Source organism: Hyla sarda, chromosome 12, assembly GCF_029499605.1.
Source record: "Hyla sarda isolate aHylSar1 chromosome 12, aHylSar1.hap1, whole genome shotgun sequence".
NCBI lineage: Eukaryota > Metazoa > Chordata > Amphibia > Anura > Hylidae > Hyla > Hyla sarda.
In genome coordinates, this window is record NC_079200.1 from 21,355,764 (window position 1) to 21,378,445 (window position 22,682).

Here is a 22,682-nt window from a genome sequence, read left to right on the forward strand (position 1 = left end):
TTCGCTCCGTGCCAGATGACTGGCGATGTGGGGCAGAGGCTCGTGATGTCATGGTCACGCCCCCTCAATGCAAGTCTATGGGAGGGGGTGTGACAGACGTCACACCCCCTCCCATAGACTTCCATTGAAGGGGCGTGCCCGTGACGTCACGAGCCTCTGGTGCTGCACCCGACACTCTAAACGAATGCCGGGTGCAGCATGGAGATCGCAGGGATAGGGGATAAGATGTCTAGGGGCGGAGTACCCCTTTAAATCGGTTAACACTCTTGTCTTAATGGACTTGCAGTGCCCAACAGATCCTGTTAACTTACGATTGGGTGCATTGGGTGTTCCTTTAAGAGTTCTGTCAATAGGTTTGCAAGACTAGGACTGTCAGCCCATGACTATTGATTATCCTTCACCTATTTCCACATCAGTGTACACGGCCATCTTCATCCATCCAACGCATGGTCAAACTTGAGTATTTTCATTCAGGCGGCCTTCAACGTTCCAGTTGCCTAGATTCAGCTTTGTTCTTTTTTGCACCATCCACGTACAGCCCTGACCCTTCAATTGCCAATCTGCCTCTGATACCGTAGAAACTGAAAGGTCTGCCTTATATTGGTAGAATATCCTTAATTTGTCGCAAAGAACATGTTTTTGGAGGAGACGACCATAATGGATGAATGGTCAGATGAGGGATTTCGGTTACGTACTTCTACTTTCTTGGTGTCCTATGTCATTTTGGAAGGGTCGATGGCGGGGTCTCTGATTTGTTATAACTGGACTGTATTTGTACTATGTTGAAATAGGATAATAAAATTGCATGTAATACGGCAGTTGTACTTTTTTGATGGCAGTGACTTAGAATTTGGTCTTTTTGCTTCTTTACAAGCAAAGTTTTGTAAAGTTGGCCAAGCACGGTGACAGACGGTCATTGAGGAGTCTTCTACTTTGAGACACTTCCTTTCTTCATTGTTGGCAGAACAGGGTCCAGTAGTTTGAAAGAACAGATGTAACTAGGGATGTTCTGGTACCATTTTTTTTGAGAGAGGGGTGATTTAAACTTTTAGGGAAGGGTTTACATTATTTTTTTTTCCCCCCACTTATTTTAGTCCCCCATAGGGCATGCAATTTGTGGATTGCATACACTGGTCAATGATATGCCATAGCATTGACCAGCATTATCGGTGCTCCTTTACTACTGCCTGCCATGGCTAACCGCAGTAAAGGAGCGACGATTGGATGGCACAGCGCACGGTAAGGGACCTCTGGCCGTCCTCACAGCTGATCGGGACACCGTGATTTCACCGCAGTGATCCTGATCAGCATCCCTGAGCTAACCGGCAATTAACTTCAGAACTTTTAGACGCTGTGGTCAACTTTGATTGCGGCGTCTAAAAGGTTTAATACCGGACATCACCGTGATCGGTGATGTTCGGCATTAGCCACAGGTCCCGGCTATGACTCGCTCGGCTGCTGGGCCCACTGCATAGTCCAGCACCTCCATGATACCTGCCAGCAGGGGTCACGCTGGCAAGTATTGGATTAGGTATCGGGGACATTTGCATACTTGTGCAAATGTCCAGTATCGATCCCGATACCAGTATCGGTATCGGGACATCCCTAGATGTAACCTATGCGGCCTCCAAAATTTAAGTTGGCTAAACTCTCCTATTGCAGATCAGTCCATCTAATGTGTATAGGGCTGTCATAATAAGATTAGGTATTGATTTTAAACATACCCAATTCTTTGCTACTGTGGTTAAGCCAAAGAACAAAAGGTGTCTAGCAGTAGCTTATTCCGCTCTCCTATTGAAAACACCAAGTGTGTATGGAGGAGTCCCGAGATATAGCAGCTCAACAGGTGTAAGATGTATGGACACCCAAATGACTATGTTCTGTCGGCTAATATGTATTGTCTACCACCTTGTCAATCTAACTGCGAAATCTCACGTTCTAACTTGGCTTGACTGGCAGCCAACAATAGTTTTTATTTTTTTTTATTTTTATACTGATGTAGTTCTGTGAGATTTTTGCACTGAAGCCCGTGGACGTTCACTGAAGTTTTGCTCCATTGAGTGAAGAGAATAAGCGGAGGCGATAATGGGATTTTTGGTTTGCTGATTCCTTTAGAGCCCTGAGACTACTCAATTCCGAAACCTCTTTCAGAAATGCATTTTGCCGAGCATCTGCCGATCTCAAACTGGGAATAATCTTTTCTAGCATCTGTTCTTCCGAGGCCATTCGTGAGCTGGAGCAACCCAACAGTGTATCTAGTTATTAGTGACATTGCTTAATGGCTGTATTGCAATTAACACGGTCATGTAGTGTAGGATGTCGGCTGCATATCTAACTTTGTTTCTTGGGTTTGGATACGTGTGGACCTATATACCACCCATGACATGGACTGTGCATCGAGAAGCCCTGCCGCTTCCCTTCCCATTACTATATGCTGAGGAAGGATAAGACTGTCCCCACTAGGCGCTATCTCCAAATGAAGGAATAAAAAATGAGGAGAATCCTCTTCAATAAAAACTTTATTAAATAAAAATAAAATAACAGACTACATCAAAGACTTGTTTCGGGTATTGTACCACCCTTCCTCAGTTGCAACTGAGGAAGGGTGGTACAACACCCGAAACGCGTCTTGCTTTGATGTAGTCTGTTTTATTTTTGTTCAAGTTTTTATTAAAGTAAGAGGATTCTCCTCATTATTTATTCATTTGGGGAGAGCGCCTAGTGGGGACAGTCTATCCTTCTTTCTCTTACTCCTTACCGGTTCCACACAGTTGGCATCGGTTGAATCCCAGACGGCTTGCAGGCCTCCCAAAGTACCCCAATTACAGGGGCAATATGCTTAACCTCAAGGCTACATCCAGGTGAGCGTCCCATCACAGACCCTCACAGACAGCCACTTGGATCCACAGAATTACACGAGGTGCTGTCCCCGAATTTCTTTGTCTTTCTCATTACTATATGCCAGCTGTCTTCTGCATAAATCATTTCACCGTGCACACCAGCTGTAAGTGTCTTGTGAGATTTCAATTTTTCCATCTCTAGAACAGCGGAATGTCTAAAAAAAAAAAAAAAAAAAAAAAAAAAAAAAAGGCCAGAGGTCTCCTTAAAGGGGCGTTTGGAACGTTTTGTTCCAAACGCTGGGTGCAGGCAGCAACAGTACGTGAAGTCGCGGCCACGCCCCTTGTGGTGTCACGTCACACCCCCTCAATGAAAGTCTATGGGAGGGGGCGTGGCATCTGCCACGCCCCCTCCCATAGACTTTCATTGAGGGGGCGTGACGTGATACCGTGAGGGGGGGGGGCATGGTCATAACCTATCTACCCCCACCGCCCGCACCCAGCGTTCTAAACCAACGCCGGGTGCTGCGCATAGATCGTGGGGGTCCCATCTGCGGGACCTCCGCTATCAGACATCTTATCCCCTATACTTTGGATAGGGGATGTGATCTCTAGGGGCAGAGTACCCCTTTAAAAGTGTCATCACATATTGCTTTACCATCGATTACATACAGCTTTTGAGGGCAATGTCTTTTGACTTCCTTGTGTTTGCGTCATACCTATCTGTATGGATTTAGCCTGGTCTAGTGATTATGTTCAGCTTCTGGTTATTCTTGCGAACAGATGGCTTCCTGTGGTCTCTGCGCGCGCTGTGTATCGCAGGTAAATGAGTTGAGCAGATGTATCTGATTCTCGCGGTTTCCTTCCCCACAGAAGTACTATGGAGTTAATCGACGTAGCGGAGCGGCCTATTAAGGTCACAGAGTGGCAGAAAACTTACACCTACGATTCCGGCATCAACTCCGGCATCAACACCTCTGCACCATCGCTGAACGGCAAGACCGTGCTGATGGAGGATGACGACATGGGCTACTCTCAACAATACACGACTGTGAAGACCACCACATACACGCAGCAGCAGCAGCAGCAAGGTCCAGGTATGTTCTGTAGAGATGTGCATGAGAAAGCGGTCAACCAACAGCAATTCCTCCCCGTTCCCCCACACACATGAATATTCAGCTTGATGTTTAAAATGTAGAGGTTAAAAGGGTACTCTGGCCCTAGACATCGTATCCCCTATCCAAAGGATAGGGGTTAATATGTCTGATCGTGGGGGTCCCACCGCTGGGGACCCCCGCAATCTCTCATGCAGCACCCACAGAGTGCTGGGTGGTATTCCTGTTCATACCGAATACCGAATTTTTTTTTCCTGCATGATATGAATTTTTCCCACACCGCAATACCGGTTGGGCCCCCCTTGAATGAATTATCAGCCACAGTGCGCTGTCCTCCACATCGGGGAACTAATCATGTCACCCGCAAGCGTGGAACCGCCATAACTTACAAAAATACCATGATACACATTTTTGGTCATACCGCCTAGCCCTACACCCACCTGTCTCTGCTGCATGCAGCGCTGTAGGCTCTGTTTAAAGCCTCACGACCACGGGGCCGGAGTATCGTAATGTCACGACTCCGCTCCCTTGTGACATCACGCCCCGCCCCGCCCCCTCAATGCAAGCTTTTGGGGGGTGGCGTGGGGCCAGAATATCGTGACATCACTGCCCGTCCCCTTGTGACGTCACGCCCCCTCCCATACACTTGCATTGAGGGGGCGGGTCGTGACGTCACAAGGGGGTGGAGTTGTGACGTCACGATATTCCGGCCCCGTGGTCGTGAGGCTTCAGACACAAAGCCTCCAGTGCTGCATGCAGCGGAGACAGGTGGGTGCTGCATGAAAGATTGTGGCGGGACCCCCGTGATCAGACATCCCTTATCTTTTGGATAGGGGATAAGTTGTCTTAGGGTCGGAGACCCCTCTAAGTTGCTTTTCATCTACCTAGAAACTGAAATTCAACATGCCAGATTCTTCTTTCCCCCTGAACATTTTTCAGGAGCCCCCCCCCCCTAATCCATATGCAAGAGATGATCTGCAGGTCCCATCAAAATCTGTTTAGGTGTGACATGTGGTGTTAAAATCGGGAATTTAAATGCTACTTCTCCCATTGTAAATCTGACCTTAGATCTATGGTTATCAGCCTGAATGCCTCCTGCAAACTTGGCCTCCTCTAGAAGTGGCTTATATTCTTAACATGATCATGAACCCTTCTCTACCTGTGCCATGGGGAAGAGTCGGGAGGCCCCTTTACACATTAGACAGTCAATTCTGACAAAATCCGCCGGGTCGCTGTATGACAAGCTTTAATGGTTTTAGTAGAAGACCCTATTGGGTATGAAGAACTTGAGCAGCCAACCTCATGCCAAGATGCTGTAAAGCTGGCACCTACTTCCCCCTACCAGACTCCGAAACTTCAGGCCCAAAGAAAAGAGAACCAGCTTTCCCGAGTCTTTTGTCAAGCTGGAAGGACGTCTATGGTTAGCTCCTACCATACAAGGCTATTGTCTGCCTGTTCACGCAGTGTCTCCTCCATGTGAATTTCCAGGAGGAACTGTAACATTTCCTTTTATTGCATCTGGCACCGGCCGCCTTAGCGTGGCAGCGATTCTGACCTTGGGCAGTGGAATAAAAGCTTCATTGTTACTCCGCACTTGTCTGCAGCATATTTAAGTAACCTCAATAGAAGCTGTTTGGGTCTTAATGGCAACTTCCCATGATGTCGGCCTTGACGCCTTCTACCTCCTGTATTATAAAGGCATCATGGCGTTCAGGACAATGTTTGTTGCTTTTATTAAAAGCCACCGGTGGTCAGAAGTATAAGGGTTTCCTGGAAGCACGTTTTCGCCCCATACTATAAAGAAACTTAAAGGTGTACTCTGGTAGAAAAACATTTTTTTTTTTTTTTTTTTTTTAAATCAACTGGTGCCAGAAAGTTAACCCCTTAAGGACTCAGGGTTTTTCCGTTTTTGCACTTTCGTTTTTTCCTCCTTACCTTTTAAAAATCATAACCCTTTCAATTTTCCACCTAAAAATCCATATTATGGCTTATTTTTTGCGTCGCCAATTCTACTTTGCAGTGACATTAGTCACTTTAGCCAAAAATGCACGGCGAAACGGAAAAAAAAATCATTGTGCGACAAAATCGAAAAAAAAACGCCATTTTGTAACTTTTGGGGGATTCCGTTTCTACGCAGTGCATATTTCGGAAAAAATTACACCTTATCATTATTCTGTAGGTCCATACGGTTATAATGATCCCCTACTTATATAGGTTTGATTTTGTCGCACTTCTGGAAAAAATCATAACTACATGCCGGAAAATGTATACGTTTAAAAATGTCATTTTCTGACCCCTAAACTTTTTTATTTTTCCACGTACAGGGCGGTATGAGGACTCATTTTTTGCGCCGTGATCTGAAGTTTTTATCGGTATGATTTTTGTTTTGATTGGACTTTTTGATCACTTTTTATTCATTTTTTTAATGGTATAAAAAGTGACCAAAATATGCTTTTTTGGACTTTGGAATTGTTTTGCGCGTACGCCATTGACCATGTGGTTTAATTAATGATATATTTTTATAGTTCGGACATTTACGCACGCGGCGATACCACATATGTTTTTTTTTTTACACTGTTTTATTTTTTTTTTTATGGGAAAAGGGGGGTGATTCAAACTTTTATCAGGGAAGGGGTTAAATGACCTTTATTAACACTTTTACAAAAAAATTTTTTTGCAGTGTTGTAGGTCCCATAGGGACCTATAACACTGCACACACTGATCTCTTATACTGATCATTGTTATCTCATAGGGACCTATAACACTGCACACACTGATCTTTTACACAGATCACAGGCGTGTATTAACACGCCTGTGATCAGCATTATCGGCGCTTGACTGCTCCAGCCTGGATCTCAGGCACGGAGCAATCATTCGTCGATCGGACACCGAGGAGGCAGGTAAGGGCCCTCCCGGTGTCCGGTCAGCTGTTCGGGATGCCGCGATTTCACCGCGGCGGTCCCGAACAGCCCGACTGAGCAGCCGGGTCACTTTCAGTTTCACTTTAGAAGTGGCGGTCAGCTTTGACCGCCGCTTCTAAAGGGTTAATACCGCACATCGCCGCGATCGGCGATGTGTGGTATTAGCTGCGGGTCCCGGCCGTTGATTAGCGCCGGGACCGACGCGATATGATGCAGGATCGCGGCGCGATCCCGCTTCATATCGCGGGAGTCGGCGCAGGATGTAAATATACGTCCTGCGTTAAGGGGTTAAACAGATTTGTAAATTACTTCTATTAAGAAATATTTATCCTTACAGTACTTATTAGTGGCTGTATATTACAGAGAATGTTCTTTTTGTTTTTGGAATTTTTTTTTTTTCTTCTATCCACAGTGCTCTCTGCTGACACCTCTGTCTGTATCAGGAGAGGTTTGCTATGGGGATTTGCTCCTGTTCTTTACAGTTCCTGATACGGACAGGGGTGTCAGCAGAGAACACCGTGGACAGAAAAAAAAGAAATTCAAAAAGAAAAGAACTTTCTCCGTAGTATATAGTAGCTAATAAGTACTGGAGGGATAAAGATTACATTTTTTTAATAAAAGTAATTTACAAATCTGTTTAACTTTCTGGCACCAGTTGATAAAGTTTTCCACAGGAGTACCCCTTTAACCAACCTATGGTTTTCATGCTTAGGCTAGGTTCACATCATGATTTAACCATCCGATTATTGGACCTTTAAAATCAGGCGAAATCGGATTGCAAAAAATCGTATGTAAAAATTAATTTTCTATCAGATTTAAAATCTTATCCTAAAATCGTACAGATGAAAATTCCATCCGATTTTCAATAAAAATCTGATCCGGTTTTTAAAATTACGTAGGCCAATGACAAAGTGTATATATTTGAAGTGTACGTGTTTTGAAGTCTACTGCGCATGCGTACAAAATAAATCGTGTGTGATGAATCTGATAGAATCGCACAGTCACACGATTCCATGCGATTTACATAGACATCAATAATTTTTAAAAACTGTGAGAAGTAGGACGGTAAAATGGTGATGTGAATGCTCCCTAAGTAGTCTCAGCCTTGCAAGGAGAATTTTAATGGACTGTTTTTTTTTTTTTCTTCCCGTAATGCATTGTATATTTGCCAAGTGCGTCTTGTTAGGCATTTTCTTTGCTTTTAATTAACTCCCTGGTTCTCTTCAGTCTGTAACAGTTTTGGGTTATTAGCCAAGTGCACTGTAAATAGGCTGCGGTGATGATGGGAATGGCGGCTGGAGCAGACTATGTGCTCTGAAAGTCTGTCCAAATCTGGGTGGAAGAATAACTTCTTTAGAAAATCTTCCTTAGCGTGCATTTACACCATGTTTTTGCATACAGTTCCCTTATCAGGTTTTTGATGAAAAACTGATTCCTCAAAACCGGACTAAACTGTATCAAAACGTATGTATGAATTTCAACCTGTATACGGTTAAAAACTGTATACGGTTTGAAAAATGATGTCCGGTTGCATCCGTTTTAAAGAAAAAGTGTTTTTAACTCCATTTTGAATAAAGTTTCACTTGTTTGATTGAAATTCCAAGAAAAAAAAACTGTACAGAGTCAAAAACCGTATGGTGCGAACTGGATGGAACCGTACGGTTCTGTACAGTTCCCATTGAATCCCATGTTTAAAAAAGATACGATTTTTCACCCGGACCAAAAAAAAGTGGTAGTCTTTGGTTTTGGGTACGGGAAAAAAAAACGGACAAAACCGTATAAGACTCAAAACGGACTAAACCGGATGATGCGTTTGAAATACGGTTTACAATAAGTCAATGCATACGGTTTTCTAGACGGTTCTGTATGGTTTAACTTGAAACCGTATATGGGAACTGTATAGCAAAAACGGGGTTGCACCCTTATACGTGGTGGTTGGTCATAGCGATCTGATGGCATTCCTCAACGTGTGACTCCAGCAACTGCAAAACTACAACTCCTACCATGCCCTGAGAACAACACTTAAACCAGTTGAAGGGGTACTCCGCCCCTAAATATCTTATCCCCTATCCAAAGAATAGGGGATAAGATGTCTGATCGTGGGGGACTCCCGCAATCACTGCTGTGGCACCCCAGACATCCGGGGCTAGGAGCGAACCACGCTCCGTGCCGGATGACTGGAGATGCGGGGCGGAGGCTCATTATGTCACAGCCACACACCCTCAATGCAAGTCTATGGAAGGGGGTGTGACGTCCGTCACGCCCCCCTTTTATAGACGTGCATTGAGGGGGTGTGGTCGTGATGTCACGAGCCTCCAGCGCTGCACTTGACGCTCTAAACGATTGCCGGGTGAAGTAGGGAGGTCGCGATCAGACATCTTATCCACTATCCTTTGCATAGGGGATAAGATGTCTAGGGGCGGAGTACCCCTTTAAGTTTATCTAAACAAAGACTAGACCATCTAAGCATTGACAAACGTATTATGCAGGATGAAACACTTTATTTTTTTATCTGCTGTATTCTTAGACTGTCAAGTCTAAGCTAATGCAGTCTCAAATTTAGACTGTTTTAGTACATCTGGGCTTTTTAGACTTTTTAGACTTTTTTAGGAAAGCAAAAGTTTCAGCCACTATATCAACCTTCCTTGAATTTGCAGTTCACTGACTGTTATGGGGCTTATCTCTGTCTCCTCCTCTGTGCTCATACAGCCAGTGCCTCAGCTAAAACTGCAAGTAAGCCCCTGATTCCTGAAGGAATAGGTCTTGTTTACTGAATCATTTCTTTATTACTTAGTATGTCACAAACTATTCCACTAAATGAATATTTATGGGCAGTCAGCTTTTCCTTATCTGCAGCGTTAGAGCCTCATATGTAATTATGATTGGACAGTGTATTTGTTGGCGATAAAAAATATTCTATAAGCAGTATATGGAAGGAAGGGCAGGGAAGTACAAGATAGAGTAGTGCTGGCAGCTTCTCAGTCTGGTTCCTGGGTCACAACCACTCAAAACCAACAGCGAGAAGCAGGGGCAGCTGTCAAAATATTACAGATGCTGCACTATTAAATGGCTCTAGAGACACAAATGTTTTTATTAATTTATTTTTTATTTAATATTTTGGTATAATTTTTAGATGTCCGCACTTGATGGGCGTAGTAGTTTTTGTGACCGATGGAGAGCCATGGTTGGTTAACACTGACCTAAGAATACATTTGGCATTATACCCTACAGCAAATCCCAAATGTGTTCACTATCACCATTATATATATATCCTTGTCCTTGCTTGCTGTTAGGGAAGAGTTTGGAGGCCACCATATACGCTATATCAGTGGTCTCAAACTGGGGCCCTCCAGATGTTGCAAAACTTCAAACTTCAACCTTTTCATTGATCAGTGTGGATCTTCTAGAGGAGGCAGACAGGTGTTTGGCTGTCCAGACATGCTGGAGGTGGAAGTTCTGCCAAAGGGAAGCCTTGATTTACCTTACATTGATCAGTGTGGATCTTCTAGAGGAGGCAGACGGGTGTTTGGCTGTCCAGACATGCTACAAGTCGAAGTTTTGCAACATCTGGAGGGCCACAGTTTGAAACCACTGCACTAGATGATCCACCGCTTGACTTTGATGTGTATGACCTGGTGTAGTCTTTTGATAACCTTAGTTCTTGACGTAATCCCAATATAAATTTGGCCAAATTAATTCATAAGTTCGTCCTTTTTAATCCTTTTTTTTTTACATTTCTTTTGTTACGCAGACATGGAGTCCCAGCTTGCCATGACTCGAGCCCAGCGCGTCCGAGCGGCTATGTATCCAGAAACGGTGAATGATTCTACTTACCTGTTAACAACACAGATTGATGGACAGCAGACCAATGTGCAGAAACTTGCAGAGCCTTCACAGATGCTGAAATCTGCCATTGTCCACCTCATCAACTACCAAGATGATGCTGAACTGGCCACCCGTGCCATCCCCGAGCTGACCAAGCTCCTGAACGATGAGGATCCGGTAAGATCATGTGTCCAGATAACAAATGTGTTTAGGTAAGGTGCCGTTTAGGAGGCTTAAAGGGGTACTCCACTGGAAATAATTTTGTTATAAATTAACTGGTGCAGATTTGTAAATTACTTCTGTTTAAAAATCTTAACCCTTCCAGTACTTATCAGCTGCTGCATGCTCCATAGGAAGTACATTTCTTTTTAAATTTCCTTTTCAGTCTGACCACAGTGCTCTCTGCTGACACCTCTGTCCATTTTAGGAACTGTCCAGAGCAGGAGAGGTTTGCTATGGGGATTTGCTCCTGCTCTGGACAGTTCCTAAAATGGACAGAGGTGTCAGTAGAGAGCACTGTGGTCAGACTGGAAAAAAAATCCAAAAAGAATAGAACTTCCTCTATAGTATACAGCAGCTGAGAAGTACTGGAAGGATTACGATTTTGAAATAGAAGTAATTTACAAATCTGTTTAACTTTCTGCCACCAGATGATAATAATAATAGTAATAAAAAATGATAATAATAAAAATAATAATAAAATAAAAAAATAAGAATAAAAATAAGAATTAAAAAATAATAGTTAATATAAAAAAAAAAATATTCCAGTGGCGTACCCCTTTTAAGGACCGAAGTGTTATTTTGTTCCATCAGGTGGTGGTGAACAAGGCCTCTATGATAGTCAACCAGCTCTCCAAAAAGGAAGCGTCCCGCAGAGCTCTAATGCAGTCCCCACAGATAGTCGCAGCCGTCGTGCGCACAATGCAGAACACAAGCGACATGGAAACTGCCCGTTGTACAACCAGCATCTTGCACAACTTGTCCCACCATCGAGAAGGACTTCTATCCATTTTCAAGTCTGGAGGAATCCCTGCTCTTGTTCGTATGCTCAGGTAAACATCCCGCTGTCCAGACGTAAAGTCTTGGGGAGACCATAAGTTTTCTATAGGTAACAACATCTTTTACATCTTTTTTCTTTGTATGTTGTAGCTCTCCAGTGGAATCCGTGCTCTTTTATGCAATCACTACCCTGCACAATCTCCTGTTGTACCAGGAAGGTGCCAAGATGGCCGTACGCTTGGCTGATGGGCTGCAGAAGATGGTCCCACTGCTTAACAAGAATAATCCCAAATTTTTGGCCATTACAACAGACTGCTTGCAGCTCTTAGCATATGGAAATCAGGAGAGCAAGGTGGGTGGATGCCATGTAAATTGGAAGTTCTTTAAGGGGTACTCTGGTGGAAAACACTTTTTTTAGGTCGTTTTCAGTCAACTGGCTCCAGAAAGTTGAACAGATTTGTAAATTACTTCTATAAAAAAAATGTTTTATCCTTTCAGTACTTATTAGCAGCTGTATTCTACAGAGGAAATTCTTTCCTTTTTGGACTTCTTTTCTGTCTGTTCACAGTGCTCTCTGCTGACACCTCTGTCCATGTCAGGAACTGTCCAGAGCAGGAGTAAATCCCCATAGCAAACCTCTCTGGACAGTTCCTGACATGGACAGAGGTGTCAGCAGAGAGCATTGTGGACAGACAGAAAAGAAATCCAAAAAGAAAAGAATTTCCTCTGTAGTATACAGCTGGCCAGAAGTACTGGAAGGATTAAGATTTTTTTAATAGAAATAATTTACAACTCTGTTTAACTTTCTTGCACCAGTTGATTTAAAATAAATGGTTTTTCACCGGAGTACCCCTTTTAAGCTCTTATTGAGATTCGTCATGTTAGAACTGGTTTGCTTTGCTAGCTTTGTTTAAACTTGAGTGAACCCTGTGTGTTTTTAGAGAGGTCCATGGATGTAGAAATCAGCATTAGTATTTAGGTGCCCAGTTTTATTTATTTTTTTAAACATTATAATTATCACCTATCTATACTATAGTTAAGTATCTGGTAGTGGTCAGACTACTGGGAACCCCATAGATGGCAAGAATGGGTGTCTCGAGTGAATGGCGGTGCAGACAAGCGTTAGAGGTACTCCGCCTCTAGACATCCAAAGGATAAGGGCATAAGATGTCTGATCGATTCCACGCGATGTCTGCTGTGGCACCCCAGACATCTGGTGCACGGAGAGAACTCCACTCCGTGCCGGATGACCGTCTATGTGGGGCGGAGTCTCGTGATGTCACGATCGAGCCCCCCTCAATACAAGTCTATGGGAGGGGGGATGACAAACAGCCATGGTTTTATAATTCTGAACAACCCCTTCATACCGGAGCTGCACAAGATAAGATTGTTTTCTAGAAAAAGACTCTCATGACTAGCAGCAGGTCAGGTGACTGCAAAACGAATCGTGACCCACGGGCAAGAGGGGCAAAAAATGTACAAATGCTACTTGGGGATGCAGGCATAATGGCGTAATGTTGAGTATTATGGGGTTGCAGGAACTAAAGCCGAGCGAACTTACAGTAAATTGGCTCGTAGCGAACCTCGCAGCTCGGCTGTTGATTACTTTGGTCTGCATCAATGAGTTCAGCTTTCCAAGGGCTCCAGTTGCCTGGAAAAGGTGGATAAAGACCTAGGAGACCTAAGACGGTCATCCCGGACTTTTCCAGGCCACCAGAGCCCTTGGAAAGCTGAACTAATTTACGAAGATTAAAGTAATCAACAGCTGAGCTGCGAGGTTCGCTACGAGCCAATTTACTGTAAGTTCGCTCAACTCTAGTAGGAACCTACAAGGGTCGTCTTGAGTTTTGGCGCACGAGTGAAGCTAAACTAAAACCCTGCATCTCCACAGCTCATCATCTTGGCCAATGGAGGACCTCAAGGTCTTGTGCATATCATGAAAACCTACAACTACGAGAAGCTTTTGTGGACCACCAGCAGAGTGTTGAAGGTGCTGTCTGTGTGCCCGAGCAACAAGCCGGCCATAGTGGAAGCTGGTAAGGACATAGTCATCGCCCAGTTGGTATGTGGGTCTTTGTGTGGTAGATCAAACAATGTTTATTATTAATTTTTTTATTTTTTTTGTCCGTTTTTTCCCCTTCTTTTATGCTTTCACTCAAAAAGTGAAGATAGTTTATAGTCCCAGAGGAATTCTTTGTAGATACAGCTGCAGATGTTACATTCTGTGTTTTCCGAGCTGTAGCTGCAACATCTCTTCTCATTTTTAGGGTTGTCCAGCTCTGTTTATAAGGGCGTAGTTTACGTCAGGGGTCTCAAACTGGTGGCCCTCCAGATGTTGCAAAACTTCAACTTCAACAGCCTTTGCCTGTCCGGGCATGCTGGGAGTTGTATTTTTGCAACAGCTGGAGGCACCCTGCATGGAAAACACTGACAGACAGTGATTACAGCTCCCAGCAGATCTTTATTACTTATATAGATAAAGCAAATCCTTACATATTAGTTATCTACTTATTTTTCTTTAATCCTCACTTTTTCCTATATTTGGATGACATTTTGGGGCTTCAGAACCAATTACCAGGTTTCCATAGCGTTCTGGTCCCAACATACAATGGTTTCAAGTTACAATGGGCGTCCCAGAACCAATTTATATTGTAACTTGAGGGACCACTGTACATTGGCAAACATTTATCATTGTCTTTAGACTGTTTTTTGTGCCTAGAAAAGGCACAAAAAAGGCGCAAGCAGGGTTTATTTGCACCTTTTGGTTTACACTTTTCTGCTGATTTTTGAGTTGCAATCCACTGATTTTTGGCAATACACATGATATAAAAAGGGTTTTATGAACTGCGCCTTTTTGTGGAAAGGCGCAAAGCCACTGAAAAGTCTCAATCTACACCAGCCCAGACTTAAAGGGTTTATCCAGGAAAAAACTTTTTTTTATATATCAACTGGCTCCAGAAAGTTAAACAGATTTGTAAATTACTTCTATTAAAAAATCTTAATCCTTTCAGTACTTATGAGCTTCTGAAGTTAAGGTTGTTCTTTTCTGTCTAAGTAATCTCTGACACTTGTCTCGGGGAAACGCCCAGTTTAGAAGCAAATCCCCATAGCGAACCTCTTCTAAACTGGGCGGTTCCCGAGACACGTGTCCTCAGAGAGCACTTAGACAGAAATTAACAACCTTAAAGGGGTACTCCGCCCCTAGACATCTTATCCCCTATCCAAAGGATAGGGGATAAGATGTCAGATCACCGGGGTCCCGCTGCTGGGGACCCCGGGGATCGCTGCTGCGGCACCCCGACATCATTACTGCACAGAGCGAGATCTCTCTGCACGTAATGACGGGCAATACAGGGGCCGGAGCATCGATACGTCACGGCCCCGCCCCTCGTGGCGTCACGGCCCCGCCCCTCGTGGCGTCACGGCCCCGCCCCTCGTGGCATCATGGCCCGCCCCCGTCAATACAAGTCTATGGGAGGGGGCTTTGCAGTCATCACGCCCCCTGCCATAGACTTGCATTAAGGGGACGGGCCGTGATGTCATGAGGGGCGGAGCCATGACGTCACGCTGCTCCATCCCCCGTATCGCCCGTCATTACGTGCAGAGCGATCTTGCTCTGTGCAGTAATGATGTCGGGGTGCCGCAGTAGCGATCCCCGGGGTCCCCAGCAGCGGGACCGCGGCGATCTAACATCTTATCCCCTATCCTTTGGATAGGGGATAAGTTGTCTAGGGGCAGAGTACCCCTTTATATCCAGAAGCTCATAAGTACTGAAAGGATTAAGATTTTTTAATAGAAGTAATTTACAAATCTGTTTAACTTTCTGGAGCCAGTTGATGTATAAAAAAAGTTTATTTCCTGGAATACCCCTTTAACTTAGCTTTGATATATGTGAAGAGAGAAATTTCACGAAATGTGACCTGCACAAAATGTATCAAATGCTCCTACACATTACCAGCACACAAAAAATGGTGTAGAAAAATGCTTCACTTATACCTACAATGATAAATGCTTCACTTACACCTACAATGATAAATGCTTCGCTTACACCTACAATGATAAATGCTTCGCTTACACCTACAATGATAAATGCTTCGCTTACACCTACAATGATAAATGCTTCGCTTACACCTACAATGATAAATGCTTCGCTTACACCTACAAGGATAAATGCTTTGCTTACACCTACAATGATAAATGCTTCGCTTACACCTACAAGGATAAATGCTTCGCTTACACCTACACGGATAAATGCTTCACTTACACCTACAAGGATAAATGCTTCACTTACACCTACAAGGATAAATGCTTCGCTTACACCTACAATGATAAATGCTTCACTTAAATCTACAAGGATAAATGCCGGCCATAGTCTTGCTTTTTCACTCTCACGCACACTTTGCCTGGGGGGGGGGGGGGGGGGGGGCTTGGTATGTATCAGATATATTTCTGGTTAAATTGGGCCATGTTGTTACATGAAACCATTTAAGCTTTGGAGGTTTTTCCAATCCTGTGCAACCCCTTCAGGCACTGATGGTGTTGTAGACTATCCTCTTCCTAGGGAGTGGGCGCTCCGCTCCCTATGAGTTTCTTGTATTATTGGAACTTGCTGCCTTGAGGAGCAGGAGGAGGTCCGAATTCCTTTAATCTGTTATATTGTCATATATAAATGTTTTTTTATTTTTTTGCTTCCCGTAATCCCACGGCTGCTAATTCCGCTGAGTTGCACTCAGTGAGTCAGCTGCTCGTCCGTCTGTTCTGAGCCGTCAGACGTCTCTTTGTGATGCGCTCTGGCAGGGCTTGAAGGCAGCGAGCGTACAAAAGCCGCTCCATAACCTGTCACACATGTCTGCGTGCAACGCTGGCTCACAAGGGAGGCTCCGCCATGTACTCCTATCCCCAAGAGTTGAGATCCTAGTAGTCGTGTTTTATGGCGTGGAAGTAATCGGCCGCCTCAGTTCTGCGGCTTTAGTACAGATCACCAGAGTTTGACTTTTCACAGCTGCATCCATTTCTTGTATTTTTATTTTTTTTCTTTCTTCAAAACAAGACCCATATTTAAGTTTTGGGCGACCCTACGTCAAGGTTTTGGGTGGGTCACGTGACCTCCAACAAAGAAATGTATACAGCCGAGATCTATGCCGTTACTGGGTCATCAAAACATAAGTCACCAACAAACAGAGCACCAGTCACTAACTACAAATATGAAAAAGCTTTATTAATTTCAAGAATAAAATGACAAACATACATATAGATGGAGATATATCTATCTATCTATCTCTATTCTCTATAAACATATATACATATATAGAGATACACATATATGTATGTGTGTGTGTGTGTGTGTGTGTATATATATAAATATATGTATATATGTGTGTGTATGTGTGTGTGTGTATATATATATATATATATATATATATATATATATATATATATATATATATATATATATATAATTTCCATTTATATATTCCATTTATATGGATAGACCTTAATAAAATGGGAATGGTTGGTGATATTACCTTCCTGTTTGTGGCACATTAGTATATGTGAGGGGGGAAACTTTTCAAGATGGGTGGTGACCATGGCGGCCATTTTGAAGTCGGCCATTTTGAATCCAACTTTAGTTTTTTTTCAATAGGAAGAGGGTCATGTGACACATCAAACTTATTGGGAAATTCACAAGAAAAACAATGATGTGCTTGGTTTTAATGTAACTTTATTCTTTCATGAGTTATTTACAAGTTTCTGACCAGTTATAAAATGTGTTCAATGTGCTGCCCATTGTGTTGGATTGTCAATGCAACCCTCTTCTCTATATACTGCTATATACTACTATATACACCGCAGAAGAAATGCTAGCACAGGCTTCCAGTATCCGTAGACACTGCTATATACTACTATATACACCGCAGGAGAAATGTTAGCACAGGCTTCCAGTATCCGTATACACTGCTATATACACCGCAGGAGAAATGCTAGCACAGGCTTCAGTATACGTATACATTGCTATATACTACTATATACACCGCAGGAGAAATGCTAGCACAGGCTTCAGTATCCGTATACACTGCTATATACTACTATATATACCGCAGGAGAAATGCTAGCACAGGCTTCCAGTATCCGTATACACTGCTATATACTACTATATACACCGCAGGAGAAATGCTAGGACAGGCTTCCAGTATCCGTATACACTGCTATATACTACTATATACACCGCAGGAGAAATGCTAGCACAGGCTTCCAGTATTTGTATACACTGCTATATACTACTATATACACCGCAGGAGGAATGCTAGCACAGGCTTCCGGTATCCGTATACACTGCTATATACTACTATATACACCGCAGGAGAAAAGCTAGCACAGGCTTCCGGTATCCGTATACACTGCTATATACTACTATATACACCGCAGGAGAAATGCTAGCACAGGCTTCAGTATCCGTATACACTGCTATATACTACTATATACACCGCAGGAGAAATGCTAGCACAGGCTTCCAGTATCCGTATACACTGCTATATACTACTATATACACCGCAGGAGAAATGCTAGGACAGGCTTCCAGTATCCGTATACACTGCTATATACTACTATATACACCGTAGGAGAAATGCTAGCACAGGCTTCCAGTATTTGTATACACTGCTATATACTACTATATACACCGCAGGAGGAATGCTAGCACAGGCTTCCGGTATCCGTATACACTGCTATATACTACTATATACACCGCAGGAGAAAAGCTAGCACAGGCTTCCAGTATCCGTATACACTGCTATATACTACTACTATATACACCGCAGGAGAAATGCTAGCACAGGCTTCCAGTATCCGTATACACTGCTATATACTACTATATACACTGCAGGAGAAATGCTAACACAGGCTTCCAGTATCCGTATACACTGCTATATACTACTATATACACCGCAGGAGAAATGCTAGCACAGGCTTCCAGTATCCGTATACACTGCTATATACTACTATATACACCGCAGGAGAAATGCTAGCACAGGCAACCAGTATCCGTATACACTGCTATATACAACGCAGGAGAAATGCTAGCACAGGCTTCCAGTATCCGTATACACCGCTATATACTACTATATACACCGCAGGAGAAATGCTAGCACAGGCTTCCAGTATCCGTAGTTTCAGGTGCTGCAGAATGGGCAAAACTAAAATTGGAACAGGACCCTCAGTTTATGCAGAAGATTTTGTTCAGTGATGAGGAAACTTTTATGTGAATGGTGACGTTATTTCTCCTGCGGTGTATATAGTAGTATATAGCAGTATATAGAGAAGAGGGTTGCATTGACAATCCAACACAATGGGCAGAACATTGAACACATTTTATAAGTGGTCAGAAACTTGTAAATAACTCATGAAAGAATAAAGTTATGTTAAAACCAAGCACATCATTGTTTTTCTTGGGAAATTCCCAATAAGTTTGATGTGTCACATGACCCTCTTCCTAATGAAAAAAAAACCTAAAGTTGGATTCAAAATGGCCGACTTCAAAATGGCCGCCATGGTCCCGACCCATCTTGAAAAGTTTCCCCCCTCACATGTACTAATGTGCCACAAACAGGAAGTTAATATCACCAACCATTGCCATTTTTTTAAGGTGTATCCATATTAATGGCCCACACTGTAAATATAAAATACACACACATAGATAGATAAAATATAATATATATCTAATATACACACACATTAAAAAAGTGAGTTTGGCACAGACAGCAAACAGATGAATGGCAGAACTAGTGATGGTTTTGCATATGATTAATGTAGAAATAGCACAAGGCTGAGATGGTTTACAGATGGCAGTATCCCAAAGTTTGCATAAACCATAGAAATATAAGGGAAGAAACCTTATGAACACTAGGTAAGCAAGGGTACATAAAACAGATGAGGAATAGAAAACACAAGAATGAAAGTAACAGGAATCAAAGCCAGCATGTATGTAATCCAGAGCACAGCACCACCCTACCCCGACGTAAGTTTCACCCAAAACGGCTTCCTCAGGGGGTGTGACCTGTGGTCATTGCAGATGATCCTACTGCTATTGATCTAATCTGCTCTCGAACCATGTCTGTAGTATAGAAACTTCAAGAACCTATCCTCTTGTAGAGTAAAATGACATTTTTCTATATGTTGGGATAATAACTCTTTCTAAGGCTCTTTGTAATAGATGAGAGATTAAAGGGAAGGTGATCACATAGGAATGTTAATAGCACCGTGTTCTGTGTTGGAGCCTGAAGGGTCCCGTCACATTTTAGGCTGCTGTAGACTGCGAGCCTCGGGACCTGGTGCATGTCCTAGCATGTGCTTTATGGTTGCCGTAGGTCAATGGTTTCCAACTGTGGCCCTCCAGATGTTGCAAAACTGCAACTCCCAGCATGCCTGGACAGCCGTTGGCTGTCCGGGCATGCTGGGAGTTGAAGTTTTGCAACATCTGGAGGGCCACAGTTTGAGTCCACTGTCTCAAGTCCTTGACATACATATAATTTTCCAAACATGATCAGATTTTTTTTGTGAAAAAATCGGATGACTTTTTCAGCCTTACGATTTTTTTTATACGATTTTTTTAATCTGATACCAAACGTTTTTTTTTTTAAATCCGATTGTATATGATTTCGGGTAATCCGATTTTTTTTTTTATTTTATTTTTTTCTTATTTTATTTTTTTTACTGTCTGTTATTTGGATGGTAAATTCATGATGTGAACCAGGCCTAACTTTTTTGCACACAATTATTTGGGTGTGTCTGATTATTTTGGACCGAAACACTACCCAATAAGGGGTTAAACCTGACCCACTATTGGCGGTATACTTCATGTAAACCAGGGGTCTCAAACTGGTGGCCCTCCAGATGTTGCAAAACTTCAACTCACAGCATGCCCGGACAGCCGTTGGCTGTCCGGGCATGCTGGGAGTTGAAGTTTTGCAACATCTGGAGGGCCACCAGTTTGAGTCCCACTGCCTTAGGTCTTGACTAGAGATGAGCGAACTTACAGTAAATTTGATTCGTCACGAACTTCTCGGCTCGGCAGTTGATGGCTTTTCCTGCATAAATGAGTTCAGCTTTCCGGTGCTCCGATGGGCTGTAAAAGGTGGATACAGTCCTAGGAAAGAGTCTCCTAGGACTGTATCCACCTTTTTCAGCCCACCGGAGCACCTGAAAGCTGAACTAATTTATGCAGGATAAGTCAACTGCCGAGCCGAGAAGTTTGTGACGAATCGAATTTACTGTAAGTTCGCTCATCTCTAGTCTTGACAACTTTTTTTTATTTTTTTATTTTTTTAAATTATATATAATTTTATTTATTTATTTTTTTCTACCTTTCTTCTAGGAGGAATGCAAGCTCTGGGGAAACATCTCACCAGCTCCAGCCCTAGGCTCGTACAGAACTGCTTGTGGACTCTAAGGAACTTGTCTGACGTGGCCACTAAACAGGTGAGCAGCTTGAACGTCGTTGCAAACGAGCTTTACTAATGGGCAAACGTGGCTGGCAGATGTTTCATTGGCATCATGGCTGAACATCTAGTTGATGATAAAGGAGAACTGTAGTGCAATAGAACTTGGATAGGGGATAAGTTATAGATTGCAGGGTTGTAATGGGCCGTAAGCTGGAAGGGGGCGTCCCGTCCCCGCATGACGTGGCAGCTGACACTCCCCCTCCATGTATCCCATATAGGTGCATGGAGGGGGCGTGTCTGCTGGGGACGAGACGGCGCTACCTGCAGACTGCCGCAGCCCCGTAAAGGAGATAGGACTCCAGACTGACGTGGCCCCGAAGGATAAGGGATGAGTTCTAGATCGTGAGGGGCCCCAGCGGTCGGAACCCCCGTGATCTATAAATTATCCCCTATCCTTCGGGCCGCAGCAGTCTGGAATCCTAGGTTGTAAATCACAGGGGTCCGACCGCTGGGGGCCCCCCCCCCACGATCTAGAACTCATCCCCTGTCCTTCGGGTAGGGGATAAGTTATATTGCATTACAGTTCTGCTTTTAAAGATGAGGTATCTCCTATCCGCAAAATAGGGGAGAAGTGTCTGGTCGTGGGGGAGTTTGACCACTGGGACCCCCGTGATCCAATGTGCGTTTCGTACCCAGCACGTCAGCTGGTTAAAACATGCCCCCTCCATTCATCTTTATAGGAGAGGCGGAGAGCGAATGCTGTGTTTCGATACATCGAGGGGGGGCACGTTTCGACCAGTTTCCGTGCTTGGTGCGAAACGTCATTTCCTAGAGCAGAGACGGGACCCCGTAAGGGAGATCGCGGGGGTTTTCAGTGGACAGACCCCCTGCGAGCAGACGCTTATCACCTGTCCTGCAGAAAGGGGATCCTTTTTTGTTTCACTGGACATCATCTTTAACCTGTTCAGTCACGATAAACTCGACTAGGCATAACCCAATGGTGTATTCCAATGGGAGTCTTAAAGGGGTACTCCGATGGAAAAAATTTTTTTTTTTTTTTTTTTAATCAACTGGTGCCAGAATGTTAAACAGATTTTTTTTAATTTCTTCCATTAAAAAAAATATTTATCCTTCCAGTACTTATTAGCAGCTGTATATTACAGAGAAAGTTGCTTTCTTTTGGGATTTCTTCTGTCTGACCACAGTGCTCTCTGCCGACGCCTCTGTCCAGAGCAGGAGAGGTTTGCTATGATGATTTGCTCCTGCTCCTAACTGTGGTCAGAAAAAAAAAGAAATCCAACAAGAAAGGAACTTTCTCTGTAATATACAGGCGCTAATAAGTACTGGAAGGATTTTTATATAGAAGTAATTTACAAATCTGTTTACCTTTCTGGCACCAGTTGATTAAAAAAAAGTTTTCCACCAGAGTACCCCTTTAACCCGATCTATCTTATTAGTAGCAAGTTTTTTTTTGTTTTGTTTTATGATTCTATATTGTGTTTTTGGTCTGCAACATTGTGACTAGAGATGAGCGAACTTACAGTAAAT

General features: G+C 43.4%; 1 protein-coding gene across 2 annotated transcripts in view; it reads left to right on the top strand.

Annotated features, from left to right (window-relative positions):
* JUP (junction plakoglobin) overlaps window positions 1-22,682 on the top strand; it is an 88,069-nt gene that overhangs the window by 45,401 nt on the left and 19,986 nt on the right. For both annotated transcript variants that reach the window (XM_056549311.1, XM_056549310.1), the window contains exons 2-7: window positions 3,711-3,934; window positions 10,625-10,875; window positions 11,512-11,750; window positions 11,848-12,049; window positions 13,589-13,733; window positions 21,068-21,171. In XM_056549311.1, the coding sequence (XP_056405286.1) occupies window positions 3,718-3,934; window positions 10,625-10,875; window positions 11,512-11,750; window positions 11,848-12,049; window positions 13,589-13,733; window positions 21,068-21,171 (1,158 nt within the window). In that variant the 5' untranslated portion in view covers window positions 3,711-3,717. The remainder of the gene's footprint in view (window positions 1-3,710; window positions 3,935-10,624; window positions 10,876-11,511; window positions 11,751-11,847; window positions 12,050-13,588; window positions 13,734-21,067; window positions 21,172-22,682) is intronic.